The following is a 16,705-nucleotide window of genomic DNA, read 5'->3' on the forward strand; positions in this document are numbered from 1 at the left end:
TGACCCTCCCACATCCCCCTCTCCGAGAAACACCCAAGAATGATCAATAAATACTTCATAAATTAAAAAAAAAATAAAAAATAAAAAAGAATTATAACAGACCTCTCATCAGAAAATATGAAATCAAGGAGACAATAGTTACTTCCTTTTTTTTTTGAGACAGTCTTGCTCTGTCGCCCAGGCTGGAGTGCAGTGGTGCGATCTCGGCTCACTGCAAGCTTTGCCTCCCGGGTTCATGCCATTCTCCTGCCTCAGCCTCCCGAGTAGCTGGGACTACAGGTGCCTGCCACCATGCCTGGCTAATTTTTTTTTTTTTTTTTGTATTTTTAGTAGAGACGGGGTTTCACCGTGTAAGCCAGCATGGTCTCGATCTCCTGACCTCGTGATCTGCCCGCCTCGGCCTCCCAAAGTGCTGGGATTACAAGCGTGAGCCACTGCGCCCGGCCTGACAATAGTTACTTCTGTAAATAAAAAAACGCTGCCAACTAACAATTCTATAACCAATTAGCATATTTATCAAAATCAATGTTGAAATACTTAGAAAAAACAAAATGGAGGGAATTCATTGCCATCAAGCGGACACTACAAGAAATGTTAAAAAAAAAAAGTACGTTGGGCCAAAGGAATATTATATATGTCAGAAACTTGTGTTTACACAAAGAAATAAAGTGCATAAAAATAAAATAAAGGTAATTGCTCTAAAAGATAACTAGCGGTTTAAAACAGTAATATATAGTGTTTTTCCAGCATATGTAAAAGTAGTCCATATATGAATACAAGACCACACAGGATCAGTGAGAATTGGGAATATACTATTATAAGGTTCTTATACTGAAAGGGAAACAGTATAATTTCATTTAAAGGAGGCCCCAAATTATTTAAAGATATATACTATAAACCCTAGAACCATTAAAATGTTTTTAAAAGATGTATAAAATAAGTTAATAGAAAAGATTAAAATGTAATCATAAAACATGCTTGATTAAACCCAGAGAAGCCAGGCATGGTGGAGTGCACTGTAGTCCCAGCTATTCAGGAGGCTGAGGCAGAGAGTAGGAGTTTGGGGCTGCCGTGGGCTATGATTCTGCCTATGAATAGCTACTGGAATGCCAGCCTGGGCAATATAGTCAGGCCCTGTTTTAATCCTAGCACTTTTGAAGTCCAAGGTGGGTGGATCACTTGGGGCCAGGAGTTTGAGACCAACCTGGGCAACATTAGTGAGATCTTGTCTCCAGTGAAAACAAAAAACAGAGAACTCAAAACAGGCATTCTTTTCAAGCTCCTATGGGACACTCACCAAGATAAACCACATCATAGGCTATGGAACATTCCTTCACACATTTAAAGAATAGAAATCACACAAATGACAGGGCACGGTGGCTCATACCTATAATCCCACCACTGCCAAGGCATGCAGATCACCTGAGGTCAGGAGTTCGAGACCAGCCTGGCCAACGTGGAGAAACCTCGTATCTACTAAAAATACAAAAATTAGCTAGGCGAGGTGGTGTGCACCTGTAATCCCAGCTATTTGGGCGGCTGAGATGGGAGAATCGTTTGAACCCAGTAAGTGGGGGTTGCAGTAAGCAGAGATTGTGCCATTGCACTCCAGCCTGGGCAACAAGAGTGAAACTCTGTTTCAAAAAAAAAAAAAAAAGAAATCACACAAACTACATTATCAGACTATACAAAATTATAATAGATACTACAGAAAAATCTCTGGGAAATCCAAAAAAATGTGAAAACTAGTACACTTCTAAATACCCCTTGGGTCAAAGAGTAAGTCTCAGAGAAATTAAATATTTTGAGCAAAATAAAAATAAAAATACAATATTTCAGTGTTTGTGTAACATAGCTAAAGCAGTATTTATAGCATTAAATTTATAATATATTAGAAAAAATCTAAAATCAGTAACTTAACCCTTTACCTTAAGAAACCAGAGAAAAATGGCCAGGCGTGGTGGCTCATGCCTGTAATCTCAGCACTTTGGGAGGCAGAGGCGGGCTGATCACGAGGTCAGGAGATCGAGACCATCCTGGCTAACACAGTGAAACCCTGTCTCTATTACAAATACAAAAATTCGCCAGGCTTGGTGGCGGGTGCCTGTAGTTCCAGCTACTTGGGAGGCTGAGGCAGGAGAATGGTGTGAACCCGGGAGGCAAAGCTTGCAGTGAGCCGAGATCCTGCCACTGCACTCCAGCCTGGGCGACAGAGCGAGACTCTGCCTCAAAAAAAAAAAAAAAAAAGAAACTAGAGAAAAAAAGGAGATGGAGAGCTTTTAAATGTAAAGCATGCAGAATGACAAAAATAAAAATTGAAGCAGAACTCAATACAATTGAAAATTGGAAACGAGAGAAAAATCAACAAAACCAAAGCTGATTCTTTGAAAAGATAAAAATGGAGGCAATAAATTAACTGCCACAAACTGCCCAAATTAGTATGGGATTTCAAATGCATGCTCTTTCCACCATCTCAGTGCCTTAGTTTGGGTGATGAATAAGGGATGGAACAATTAGGAAGAAGACTGATTATGTAGGGGAAATGGGGAAAAGAATATTATAGTGATGATTTCTTGGGACATAAGGTTGGTGGTGGAATATTAAGTAGCCAGAAACTGGCAAGGGGAGTGCAGAGTAGGGATGCTGGAAATACATCAGCATATATTTTTCATTTACAAAACCCTTATCACTTATAGAAATGATTCTGTCTTTAAACTATGACTATTTTCTTGTCCACAGAAGCCACTGAGTTTATAGATCCTTGAATCTTTCAGTTGATCCATGTATCTCTAATAACACTTATTTCACCAATGTCATCCTATTTTTGATGTCTGCTAATTATTGTAATTTAACCAGATGTGTAATTTTCTCTGAATTGGTGTAAAATAACTGGCTGGGCGCAGTGGCTCACACCTGGAATCCCAGCACATTGGGAGGCTGAGGTGGGTGGGATCACTTGAGATCAAAAGTTTGAGACCAGCCTGGCCAACATGGTGAAACCCCGTCTCTACTAAAAATACAAAAATTGACCGGGCGCAGTGACGCAAGTCTGTAATTCCAGCTATTCCAGAGGCTATAAGGCATGAGAGTCGCTTCAATCTGGGAGAAGGAGGCTGCAGTGAGCTGAGATTGCACCACTGCACTCCAGCCTGGACAACAGAGTGAGCCTCCATCTCAAAAAAGACAAAAACAAAAAACTTAAACTGAAGCTTTACAATAGCACCTGGAGCTTGAATTTATCCATTATAACGCCAGCTGACCTTGGGTGCGAGTTCATGACCAAATCTATGTAATGTATTGATTAAATCTCACACTTATAGAATTCTGCCTATGCTTTTTTTTTTTTTGAGATGATACCCAGGCTGGAGTGCAGTGGCGCGATCTTGGCTCACTGCACCTTCTGCCTCCTGGGTTCAAGTGATTCTCCTGCCTCAGCCTCCCGAGTAGCTGGGACTACAGGTGCATGCCACCAAGCCTGGCTAATTTTTTGAATTTTTAGTAGAGACAGGGTTTCACTGTGTTAGCCAGGATGGTCTCAAACTCCTGACCTCATGATCTGCCTGCCTCAGCCTCCCAAAGTGTTGGGATTACAGGCGTGAGACACTACTCCCGGCCTTAATGTGTTTCATTACACATTGTTAATATCATAACAATATATTTCCCAATTTAAAAGGTTAAAAATACGTAAGAGTAAATTGTTTTAAAAGTATAATTCCAGGCCCTGATAAACTTCTGGTTAAACATCAGGATAGACTAAAGACATTTTCAGATACACAGGTCTCAAAAACTTTATTTCCCATGAAACTTACTAGAAAGCTACTGAAGGATGTGCTCAAATCAAACAAGAAACCAAGTTCCAAATGGAAAAACATAAAGACAGGTAAAACAATGCAAGAGATGCCAAGAATATCCCCAAGATATCTGAGCCACTGGCTTAGTGAACAAATGTGCCTGTGTTGCAGATGAGAGGGTTCCTTGACAGTATTCTGCAAGATGAAAATGGTATAAAGCCAGATGCCTTTAAATGAATTCAGAAAACTAGACAACTGCAGGGGACAGTTTGGGAATGAATTAAGAATAAGAACATGGAATACAAAGCATATTGAAGATAAGTATTAACTACAGGAAACTGTTATAGAAAAAGCAAAAAGGCAATCACTTGACAATACATGGCTCAGAAATGAATGGTATTGAGATAATCAAAATAAATGTGAGAAAATATTCTAAAATAAAAATGAGAAATTCTATTAGAAGATGGCCACAAGGTGAAGGCTGTTCCAAATTCTTGTCTCCCAAAGTGGGACATCATACTTCAAACTGAAAAATCCAGAGGAATTATTGGAATGTGATTTAGTGACTATAAAAGTAAATACCAAAAGAGCTGAGGAATTCAAAGTGACTGCCTCTAAAAAGCTGGCAAAAGTGGTTATAAAGCAATAGTTGTAATTCAAATAAATTTTGTGAACAATAATTCAAACATTAAACCTAGATTTTTAAAAATTGTGCTTTGGGGCTGGGTGCAGTGGCTCATGTCTGTAATTCCAGCACTTTGGGAGGCCGGAGTGGGTGGATCACCTGAGTTCAGGAGATCCAGACCAGCCTGGCCAACATGATGAAACCCCATCTCTACTAAAAATACAAAAATTAGCCGGGCATGGTGGCAGACACCTGTAATCCCAGCTACTTGGGGTGGAGAGGGTGCGGTGCTGAGGCTCCAGAACTGCTTGAACCCAGGAGGCGGAGGTTGCAGTGAGACGAGATAATGCCACTGCACTACAGTGTGGGTAACAGAGCAAGACTCTATGTCAAGAAGAAAAAGAAAAATGATCTATATTACACAGGAAGAGATACAGATGTCTTTACCTGCCCATGACATGACTATCTCTCCGGAAACTCTAATGGAATCTAAACAAGAGCTACTAAAAATGAGTTTAGCAAGCTATAGGAAATAAGATTAATATTCAAAAATGTTTTCTGTATACTAGTAATGAACAATTAGAATTGAAATAACATAAAAAAAAATAAGGACAAAGCTGACAAAAGATGTTAAATACACGTACACTAAAAACTACAAATTTCAGAGAAAATTACGTAAAAATTCATTGAATAGATTCAGTTATGTCTACTAGCTGACATGTTGTCAATTTTCTCCATATTAATCTAAAAAGATACAACATAATCCCATCAAAAGCTCTAGTCTTTTTTGTTGACACAAGTTTTTCAAATGTCACCCATCTGTGATCTATTGAAAGATGTTAATTCCTGAATTAACAGAATAAACCTAAGGAGGAAAAGATGGAACTAAGTTAAGATGGATTCTGAGACTAGAGATCAGTTCCCAAAGTGAAGGACAGTAGCTGAACAGCACTAGAGGGTACTCTGTCCAGTGGGAACAGAACAGATTATCCACCGGTTGTGTGTGTACAGTATGTGTGTGTGTGGCAGAGGATGTAAGAATGCCATCTCATTTTCTATAGGACTAAGGCAATACTGACAAAGGCACACACAATAAAAAATAAAGTAAGTTACTTAGAAATACGGAGGTAAACAGATGAAAGGTGAAAGTGGCACTGGGCATGGTGGTTCATGCCTGTAACCCCAGTGCTTTGGGAGGCTAAGGCAGGAGAATTGCTTGAGGCCACACGTTCAACACCATGCTGGGCAAAATAGAAAAACAAAAACTTTAAAAAAAAAAAAAGGTTGAAAGTAGCTACCCGGCTGGGCGTGGTGGCTCACACCAGTAATCCCAGCATGTTGGGAGGCCGAGGCGGCAAATCACTGGAGGTCACACCAGCCTGATCAACATGGTAAAACCCCATCTCTATTAAAAATACAAAAATTAGCTGGGCGTGGTGGTACACACCTGTAATCCCAGCTACTTGGGAGGCTGAGGCTGAAGAATTGCTTGAACCTGAGAGAGGTTGCAGTGCGCTGAGATCCTGGCCATTGTACTCCAGCCTGGGCAATGAAAAAAGGGGAGGGGAGGTGAGAAGAGGAAAAAGAAAAGAAGAAAAGAAATAGAAAAGAGGCTGTATTTACATAGCAGGTAGTCCAAGAGTAATGATGAATGCCTTTAATAAAGACTTAATCTTTCTTAAAGGAAAAGTATGTAATACAGAAAAAAAATAATTGGACTTTTATTGGCAATTACAAAAGTAATAGATTTTCTTACATAATACATTTCTTCAGTAATATATTTTTCAAGTATTTTACTGTAGAATTTCTAAAGTACCTTGTCACTGACCCCATAATTTAATATAAAGTAGGTCCCATAATCACATTTTTTGGAAGTTGCTGAAACTGAGATAAAAAATATTGCTTTATGGGAAAAACTGCACAAAATACAGAATAGCCAAAACTAGATTCACTGGCTCAGTTATGTCTACTAAGTGAAAGAAACTGAGTCTTCTAATAGTTCATTCAGGATCTGTTACTGTAGAAATTTTAAGGGGTTTTGAGTCAGTTCCAGTATAAAAATAAGGCCAAAGTGCTCCTGTAAAATTATCATTAAAAGTATAGAGAAGAGATCTATCATTCAAATTATAAAAGGAAAGTTCATTCATTTCATAGTCTAAAAAAATGCCAATCTTACTAGGTATTACTTGTGGCAGCAGAATAATTTCCTTATGGCCCAATACAATATAATTATTCTGACTAGATCGCCAAATTCCCCATAATCCATCCTGTGCTAAAATTGGTTGATTCTTCCTCCTTCTGGGAAGACAGTCATTACAGACACCAAGAATCCATTCAGGCTTGTCTTTCACTTCTACTTCCCAGTACTGCCTGCCACAACTATATCCCTTAGAACCCAGAACAGCTGGGAGGAGATAAAATCTTCTTAGGTTATGAGGTACATTTTGTGTTGTATTTCCATAGTGCACAGTTTTTCTATCTTCTGAGACTATAAGTTTACGATGTGCTGTTTCAGGATCTAGAATTACATCTACTTGAAATCGCTTGATAATTTTGTCTAGGCCAGAATATTGTGGAGGCAGATGGTAACCATATTCTTTTAATTTGAATAAGAACAGCTCAGGGAATTTTAAATTCTTATATCTGTGATAGATATCTTTAACATTTGCCAATAATTCCAGTTCTGACTTCACATATATGCTCTCTATCTCCTTTAGTAGATATTTTAATGAGGAGGTATAATCTGAAAATTTTGTTAGGCTTTCATTTATTTGTGCTAAAATATCCATCTCTTCATCCTGTAATTGCCTAAGAACAGTCTCTTGCTCATTCTGGAGAAATAACCTAAGTTGCTCAAATTCAGACTTGACTTCTTCTGCCCTATGTTTTACCTTTTTCTTCAGTTCCAGTGATTTTCTGGTTTGCATAGTTATGACTTTTTCAATTAGTTCCACTTTTTCCTTCCATGGTGCATTGTATTCCTCCAGTTTTTTCCTATGATAGGAGGCAGCCTTCTTTATGGGCCAAACACAGTGATGCTGGTGATCAGTGGACAAACTGCACCTTGGACATAAAAGCTCTAGGTCTTTCTGACAGAAGAAAGTCAAAACCTGATTATGCTTCTTACACACATGCTTCTCTTCCTGCCTCTTCCTCTTCTTGCTTCTTATCTGGAGTTGCTTAGCAATTTCAGTCAAACTACCCAGCTGGGGATTGCTTATAAATTTCCTTTCTGGACAGCAAAAGTGGCAAAAGGGGCAGGGGAAACTATCATGTAGATCTTTCCAGGACATAATGATGCAGGAGAGACAGAAGTTATGCCCACAGCTGATGGTCACTGGGTCTTTCAAGTAGTCCAGACAGATGGGACAGCTAGCCTCTGCTCGGAGGTCAGCCAGGGCTGTCACAAATTCCATTGAGCCTTGAACAAAGATGGTAGGTAAGGTAATTCTTTTATTTTAGCAAGGCCTAGCTCTCTAGAGCTCAAGACCCAGTACACAGTGGATATCCTCCCCAGACCTTGAAATCTGACCAACTTTCAGTTTTATTGACTTGGCATGTTGATGGCAGCTTCTAGAAACTTGTTAAGCCCTCAGCTCCTTAGCTTCAGAGTCTACTGCCACAAACACTTCACAGCCTGCAGCCTATTGCATACTAGAACTTAATAGCTGGGCTGCTGCTCTTCCCACTAAATGAAATAAAGTCAAGTTTTCTTCAAGAAAGCAGCCTCAGGTCCAAGATAGGGAATCCTTCCTATGAGTAAGAAAAGACACCACGTTAAAAATCTGATTCCATAATCACAAATGTATTAAATGTTCACACAAGAATCATCAATGAATGCTAAAATCATGGGGTGGAAGTTCTTGGAAAAACAAGATATTCATATTGCAGAGATTCACCCCATACATTACTTATTTAAAAAAAAAACTAAAAAATATGGGACAAACTTATGTGCTTCCTGATAGGATGCTATGGCAAGTATACAACATTGCCTATATAATATTCTTTCCAAAAATATTGCCATTCAAGCCAACCGTTAGAGAAAATTACTCTAATTCAGATTGTGGAGCATTCTTACAAGACAACTGGTATGCATTCTTCAAAAATGTCAATGTCAGGAAAAACAAGCACAAAAAAAGGTTTCTACATTTAAGGAGAGGAAAGAAACATGACAAATACAATGTGTGACCCCTGATTGAATCTGAGATCTTGAAATAAAAACAAAACAAAACCAAAAAATGCTGGGAACAGGCTGGGTGTGGTGGCTCACACCTGTAACCCCAGCACTTTGGGGGGCCAAGGCGCTCAGCTCCCTTGAGGCCAGGAGTTCAAGACCAGCCTGGCCAACATGGTGATACCCCATCTCTACTAAAGACAAAAAATTAGCTGGGTATGGTGGCATGTGCCTGTAATCCCAGCTGCTTGGGAGGCTGAGGCAGGAGAACCACTGGAACCCAGGAGGCAGATGTGGCAGTGAGCTGAGATTGCAGCACAGCACTCCAGCCCCAGCAACAGAGCAAAATTCTATCTCCCCCCTCAAAAAAAAAATGGGGAAAAAATAAATGTGAGATTCTTAGTATGGACTGTATATCATATAATGTTATACCAGTGTTAAATTGAGCACAATAAAATTATCACAGTAAGAAGTAAAATGCCCTTGTTGTTAGGAGATATATGTATATACTGATGCACAGTGGGAAGCCATCTGGAAGCCTGAAACTTTCAGAAGGTTCAACAATTAAAAAAATGTGTAGCTGAGTGCAGTGGCTCACGCCTGTAATTCCAGCACTTTGGGAGGCCAAGGTGGGCAGATTACCTGAGGTCAGGTGTTCTAGACCAGCCTGAATAACATGGAGAAACCCTGTCTCTACTAAAAGTACAGAATTAGCAGGGTGTGGTGGCACATGCCTATAATCCCAGCTACTCAGGAGGCTAAGGCAGGAGAATCGCTTGAACCCGAGAGGAGGAGGTTGTGGTGAGCGGAGATCGCACCATCGCACTCCAGTCTGGGTGACAGAGGGAAACTCTGTCTCAAAAAAAAAATAAATAAATAAATATAAATAGAGAAAACATGAATGCAGCAAAAAGTTAACAACAGGGGTGAATCCAGGGAAAAAGTATAAGGATGCATACCCTTTCAATCTTTCTGTAAGTTTGACACTTTCAAAACAAAACTGAGGCAGAAAAACTTCCTGGCTTGCTTTCAAGACACCCACAGGTACCCGATTTTAAGCAAGTCAAATTCCTCCATCAAAGCTTGCAAGCCACCTAACCATCAATACATATTTTTTCCCCTTCACCTTCTTTCCCTAGACACTTTCTCAACTCTTCTTCTTCCTCTTGCTTTCCTAATAACCCAACAACAGTGAGAGTAATAGTATGTGCATGGTTTTGACATGTGAAATTGGCTCTGTCTTGGTGACCTAGCAAGTTCTTTTACTATACAGACATTCTCTTTAGACTAGCAGAATAGGAAAATATGCAGTAGCCCTAGAAAGTCACCATTTATCCATTATTCCCAAACTTAAAGTTTTAACTCAGTGTCCTAGGACTGCACAAGCAAAAGCTATCACAGCAACATGCTACAGGAAGCAGTATTTTACAAGGTAAGCTCTAACATTATTGAGAGGACACCAGGTTTGAAGCCTGGCTCAACTATTGACTGTGTATCTTTAGAAAATCGATGTGTCTTTTTTTGAATCGCATTTCTTTGACCTGTAAAATGGGAAGTATAACAACCTCTTTTTCTTATAAGAATATCATGTAAATGGTAGCTAATTCTTCCTGACCAAAGGAGTTTTCTGTTAGATGTATTAGAATCTGGATCCAAACAAGAGTCATGTATTGTATTTGCTTATTAGTTCTTTTAAATCTTTTTCAATCTAGAATAATGTTCCCTGCCTCCACCTTTGTCCTAGACTACCCCAAATTCAAGATTTGCCTATTGCCTAGGTTCTGTGGCCCAGGCTTGAGTGCAGTGGTGCAATCTTGGCTCACTGCAGCCTCCACCTCCCGGGTTCAAGTGATTCTCCTGCCTCAGCCTCCTGAGTAGCTGGGCCTACAGGCATGCGCCACCACACCTGGCTAAGTTTTGTAACTTTAGTGGAGACCGGGTTTCGCCATGTTGTCCAGGCTGGTCTTGAACTCTGGACCACAAGTGATCGGCCCACCTTAGCCTCCCAAAGTGCTGGGATTACAGGCATGAGCCACCGCGCCCGACATGCCTATTGCTTCTTGATATCATTTAACTTGTCCCTCAGGCCTTCACTTTTTAAACAAATTAAATGTTGTTTCCCCTCATAACAATCTGTTTATAACTCCCCACAAGTCAAGACAAAGTTTTTCACCCTTAGCTCGCCATTCAGAACCCTTCATATTTCATTATCTTCATCTGGCTACAGTTGCCTAAAGTACTTAACGAAAACAAACAAACATAGGTATCATGCTTTCCCTCTTCTGCACAAACCACTTTCTGCTTACCCTACCCTCACCTCTTCCCTAGGACTAAGTTTTGGTCCTTCTAGAGACTCAGCCCAAGACACCTGTTCTCAAGGATAATTTATTATATGTCAGGCACTATGCTAAGGATCTTCCATATAGTCACAGGTTCAATTAAACCATCAGAACAACTCCGTAAGTTAGGAGATATTATCCTCAATTAGAGCTATAAAAGCCTAGAACTGTAAAAGCGGAGTCTACAAGAATTTGAACATGCTTATCTAACATTACGCTAATTGGCATAACCACTGGCATGATACTCAATCACTAAGTTGTATTGCTCCTTCTTTACACTCCCACAGCATCCTATACATCCCTCTATATATCAAACCACCTTACATTTTTCATATTTGATATGCTCAGTTGTTCATATTTAATAATGTATCCCAAATATTTTAACAGGGAAAAATGGGCTTACTGATCCAACACTACAATGGAGAAAACAGATAAAATACAAACTGAGAGCTAACAATACCTAACAGAATTGGGTTTTCATCCAACTCTAACACTTAGCTAGCTACAGGTACTCGGTCAAGTTAATTTCTCTGAGTTTCACTTTTCAGAAAGTAGGAAATAATACTCTCTCAGGTTTTAAGCATAAACGAATAAATTATGTAAGACACCTGTCACAGTCCTTGGCATTTAACACATGTACAATAAAAAGTATTATAGGACTATCTCAGAAAATCTCTCAAGAGGTCATACAAATTTAGCTGAATCCACATACTTCTATTATAGCACATTATAGTTTATCTATTATATGTAATACATACATATATAGAGATAACCTATATTTACTTGCATATAAAGCACATTGGGCCAGGCGTGGTGGCTCACACCTGTAATCCCAGCACTTTGGGAGGCCAAGGCAGTGAATCACTTGAGGTCAGCAGTTCGAGAACCAGCCTGGCCAACATGGTAAAACCTTGTCTCTCCTGAAAATACAAAAATTAGCTGGCAGTGGTGGCGCATGCCAGTAATTCCAGCTACTTGGAAGGCTGCAGCAGGAGAATTGCTTGAACCCTGGAGGCAGAGGTTGCAGTGAGTAGAGATTGTGCCACTGCACTCCAGCCTGGGCAACAGAGCAAGGCTCTGTCTCAAAAAAGAAGCACATTGACATTTCACCTAAAAGCTGTTATGTCTTATAAGGTTGCTACTCCTGAAATGATTAGTAAAGGCAGTAACTTCCAAAGACTCACTATAGTAGTGGTGTGCTTCAGAAAATTTTCCTTACTAACTTTGGAGTAAGACAGAAGTTTTAGAATTTCAAAATACATCCTTTATTTTAAATAGCCCTCCATATCAGCAAGTTCAGCATCCACTAACGCAATTAACTTCAGATAGAATCGAAAATACAGTATTCCTGGGATGCAGAACCTGCATCCACTGGTCTTGAGCATTCATGGATTTTGGTATCTTCGGGTGCCCTGGAACCAATGCCCTGTGTATATTGTATATCCAGGGATGAGAGTACATTTAACTTGTGAAAAATTCTAACACAACACTACGGAAAACATAGAATAATGGCCGGGAGTGGTGGCTTCAGGGCTGTAATCCCAGAACTTTGGGAGGCCAAGCTGGGTGGATCGCTTGAGCCCAAGAGTTCAAGACCAGCCTGAGCAACATGGCAAAATCCCATCTCTACAAAAGGAAAAGAAAAGAAATAACAAGAATACTGTCTCTTGCAAACCACTCTTCCCACCTGCCCACACTAAGTGTGGCTATGGTAACTCGCAATACTTGCTTAATACTTTCAAATGGGTACTATTGAGCAGAACAAGAAAGTTAGAAAGCACATGGGAATGGGAGTGAGGTTACATAGGGTGCTCAGAGATTGGAAAAATTGAGCCTGAAAAAGTTTTAAGAATCTTGCCCAGCCACGCACGGTGGCTCACACTTGTAATCCCAGCACTTTGGGAGGCCAAGACAGGCAGATCACCTTAGGTCAAGTGTTCGAGACCAGCCTGGACAACATGGTGAAACTCTGTCTCTACTAAAAATGCATAAATTAGCCGGGCATGGTGGCGCGTCCGTAGTCCCAGCTACTCGGGAAGCTAAGGCAGGAGAATGGCTCAAACCAGGGGGCAGAGGTTGCAGTGAGCTGAGATGGCGCCACTGCACTCCAGCCTGGGCAACAAGAGGAAAACTCCACCTTAAAAAAAAAAACAAGAATCTTGCCCAATGTCACATAGTTAGTAAACTGTAGAGCATCATTGAAAAAAATGGTAAAATCAGAAGAAAAAATCTACTTTTAAGAAAACATGTACAAAAAAGGACTCTAGCAAAGTGCAGGGAAAAGAAAGAAAGATCAGACTGTCACTGTGTCTATGTAGAAAGGGAAGACATAAGAAACTCTATTTTGAAAAAGACCTGTACTTTAAACAATTGCTTTGCTGAAATGTTGTTAATTTGTAGCTTTGCCCCAGTCACTTTGACCCAACCTGGAGCTCACAAAAACGTGTTGTATAAAATCAAGGTTTAAGGGATCTAGGGCTGTGCAGGACGTGCCTTGTTAACAAAATGTTTACAAGGAGTATACTTGGTAAAAGTCATCACTATTCTCTATTCTCAATAAACCAGGGGCACAATGCACTGCGGAAAGCCACAGGGACCTCTGCCCTTGAAAGCGGGGTATTGTCCAAGGTTTCTCCCCATGTGATAGTCTGAAATATGGCCTCGTGGGATGAGAAAGACCTGACTGTCCCCTAGCTCAACACCCGTAAAGGGTCTGTGCTGAGGTGGATCAGTAAAAGAGGAAAGCCTCTTGCAGTTGAGATGGAGGAAGGCAACTGTCTCCTGCCTGCCCCTGGGAACTGAATGTCTCAGTATAAAACCTGATTGTACATTTGTTCAATTCTGAGATAGGAGAAAAACCGCCCTACGGTGGGAGGCGAGACATGTTTGCAGTAATGCTGACTTGTTATTCTTTACTCCGCTGAGATGTCTGGGTGGAGAGAAATATAAATCTGGCTTACGTGCACATCCAGTCATAGTACTTTCCCTTGAACTTAATTACGACATAGACTCTATTGCTCACGTTTGTTGCTGACCTTCTCCTTATTTATCACCCTGCTCTCCTACTACATTCCTTTTTGCTGAAATAATGAAAACAATAATCAATAAAAACTGAGGGAACTCAGAGGCCGGCGCCGGTCCTTGGTATGCTGAGCGCCGGTCCCCTGGGCCCACTGTTGTTTCTCTATACTTTGTCTCTGTGTCTTACTTCTTTTCTCAGTCTCTCGTCCCACCCGACTAGAAATACCCACAGGTGTGGAGGGGCAGGCCACCCCTTCACAAGAGACACAAGAGGACTCACTCCAGGTATCATTGTGACCTCCTTTCCCCAAGCATACACCTAAAGCAATCTTCTCTACTATTTAAAATCAGGACATTAAGTGAACAGAACAGCTCTGTAAGCACGGTCACTACCCTAGTTTAAACCACTTATGTCTCTCTCCTAGATACACAATGGTGCCCAATTTCTTAAGTCTGTAGCTAAATTGACCTTTCCAAATACAAACAGAATCCTTTCATATTTCAACTGAAAACATTCCACTGGTCTTTTATTACTTTATGGAAGCAGTTCTCAAATCTTACCTTGTATTATAATCACCTGGAGGTCTTGGTAAAAGATTGCCTGGGCCACATCCCCAGTTTCTGATTCAGTAGGGCTGTTTTTTTCCTAAGTTCCCAGATGATGCTGCTGGCCTGCGGACTGTGATTTGTAAGCCTACGCTTTAAGGAAAACAAAGCAAAAAGATCCATTAAGATCTAGTCCAAGTTTTTTGCCTAGCTCCCATCATGTCACATATCACAGTTATGTGATTTTACTGCTACTCTGCAATTCTTTACCTAACTGTGAAAACCCCTCACCAGGCAGCAAGCTTCTTGGTGGGAATATGTCTCTAGCTTGTTTCAGGAATAAATAAAACCTGTGGTAGATTCCAAGCTCTCAGTTTCAACCATCATCATACTGGCTGATTCTTAACATGCCTGCACCTAAAGCGCCTCATCTACAAAGCTGAAATGATAATTCGTACCTGTAAAACCCTTGTGAGGATTAAAGGATGGTTACATAGGTCGAGGGTGCAGATGACCTAGGCTGCTGGGTTCCCAACTGGCAGCTACCACTTCGCTCCCTTAGCTCCCCAACCCCCACTCCCAAACACGTACATTAACTCTTTGAAGATAACATAGCCACTTCATAAACCCTAATTCAGATCATAACATTTAAAGCTTAATTGACGCAGGCCCAACACCCCCATTCTAACTCTACAATCCTGAATTTTTCACAAGAGCTACGCCAGAGACTTAGGAAATTCAGTCGTGGGCAGGCAGCGACCCGGAGGTTTAGGCACAGAGAATGTTCAAGAAGCCCCTGTCCAGTTAAGCCTCCTGGCAAGGCCCTTCTGGGCGTTTCCTGCGGCCTTCCCAGCTCACCTGGAGCAGACGGATCAGTAAACCCGGCCGGAGAACACTCAGGACCCACGGAGCCCCCGCGAGGAAGGACTCAAACACCAACCCCACCAAGTGCGCGGCTTCCTGCCTGGGGTTCAGCCTGCGCGGTGGTTGGCCGTTCCACCCGGAAGTGAGCGGCAAGGGACTGCGCATGCTCTGTGACCCTGGCTGCCGGGATTGTGTGAAGATTGAGAGCTGGGGGCGCCGTCTTCCGTGATCAGGGCTCTGTTGGCCCCAACTGGCATTTAATTCCCCTGGCTGTCTTTTCGGATTCTTATCATTTTTTATTTATATGAGTAAACTTGAGGGTCCAAGTAAGTCTGCAGGTTGGTTTTAATAGCTTCAACAGCACAGCGTCCCCTCCCAGATGGTGAGGGAGTGGAGAGCTTTGCAGGGTCAACTTCTTCCCATAGCCTGGGGTCGCAGGGTGGAGTCGTTGAGCACTCTCTATGCTTGAAAGAGGAATAGAAGGCCCTTTGGATTAGTTTGCAGCACAGTGGGTGAGTGGGTGGATCTCTCCCACCCTGTGGGATTGTGTCCCACCTGAGGAAGTGACATTTCAGGCGGAATTTGAGGGATGAAGAGGCATTCGTTGGATCAATGCCACTGTCAAAGTCTTCAAGGCTGGAAGAAGAGCTAATGTGGAGCCTCTCAAGTTTAAAGAATTTAGTACAGGCCGGGTATAGTGGCTCACACCTGTAATCCAATCACTTTCAGAGGCAAAGGTGGGAGGATCGCTTGAGGCCAGGAGTTCAGGACAAGCCTAGGTAACATAGCCAGACTCTGCCTCTACAAAATATTTTAGAAATGATTTTTTTTTTTTAAATAAGAGACGGAATCTCTCTCTTTCGCCCAGGCTGGAGTGCAGTGGTGCGATCTTGGCTCTCTGCAACCTCCGCCTCCCAGCTTCAAGCAATTCTCCTGCCTCTTGTCTCCCGAGTAGCTGGGTCTATAGGCGCACGCCGCCACGCCTGGCTAATTTTTTGTTGTACTTTAGTAGAGGCGGGGTTTCACCGTGTTGCCCAGGCTGGACTCGAACTCCTGAGATCAGGCAATCTGCCCGCCTCGGCCTCCCAAAGTGCCAGGATTACAGGCGTGAGCCACCGCACCCAGCCAGAAATTATCTTTTTTTTTTTTTTTCTTTGAGACGGAGTCTCACTCTGTGGCCCAGGTTGGTGGAGTGCATTGCGTGATCTCGGCTCACTGCAAGCTCCGCCTCCAGGATTCACGCCATTCTCCTGCCTCAGCCTCCAGAGTAGCTGGGACTACAGGTGCCCACCACCACGCCCGGCTAATTTTTTGTATTTTTACAAACGAGGGTATTTTACAAGAC

General features: G+C 41.6%; 1 protein-coding gene across 2 annotated transcripts; it reads right to left on the reverse strand.

Annotated features, from left to right (window-relative positions):
* Positions 1-6,113: 6,113 nt before the first annotated feature.
* LOC129035318 (tripartite motif-containing protein 60-like) lies at positions 6,114-15,481 on the reverse strand. Of its 2 annotated transcripts, none has more exons than XM_054485588.2 (3): positions 15,355-15,481; positions 14,512-14,644; positions 6,114-8,169 (listed from the first exon to the last, which is right to left on the reverse strand). In XM_054485588.2, exon 3 carries the CDS (start codon positions 7,830-7,832, stop codon positions 6,417-6,419), a length of 1,416 nt encoding a protein of 471 aa, XP_054341563.1. In that variant the 5' UTR covers positions 7,833-8,169; positions 14,512-14,644; positions 15,355-15,481; the 3' UTR covers positions 6,114-6,416. The 2 variants fall into 2 exon arrangements, with proteins under 2 accessions (XP_054341563.1, XP_054341564.1); XM_054485589.2 differs by having other exon boundaries at positions 14,512-14,649.
* Between the last annotated feature and the right edge of the window lie 1,224 nt (positions 15,482-16,705).

Source organism: Pongo pygmaeus, chromosome 3 (assembly GCF_028885625.2).
Source record: "Pongo pygmaeus isolate AG05252 chromosome 3, NHGRI_mPonPyg2-v2.0_pri, whole genome shotgun sequence".
Lineage (NCBI taxonomy): Eukaryota > Metazoa > Chordata > Mammalia > Primates > Hominidae > Pongo > Pongo pygmaeus.

Coding starts and splice junctions, on each gene's coding strand:
- LOC129035318 (XM_054485588.2), bottom strand. CDS start 7,832: ATGGAATTTGTGACAGCCCTGGCTGACCTCCGAGCAGAGGCTAGCTGT.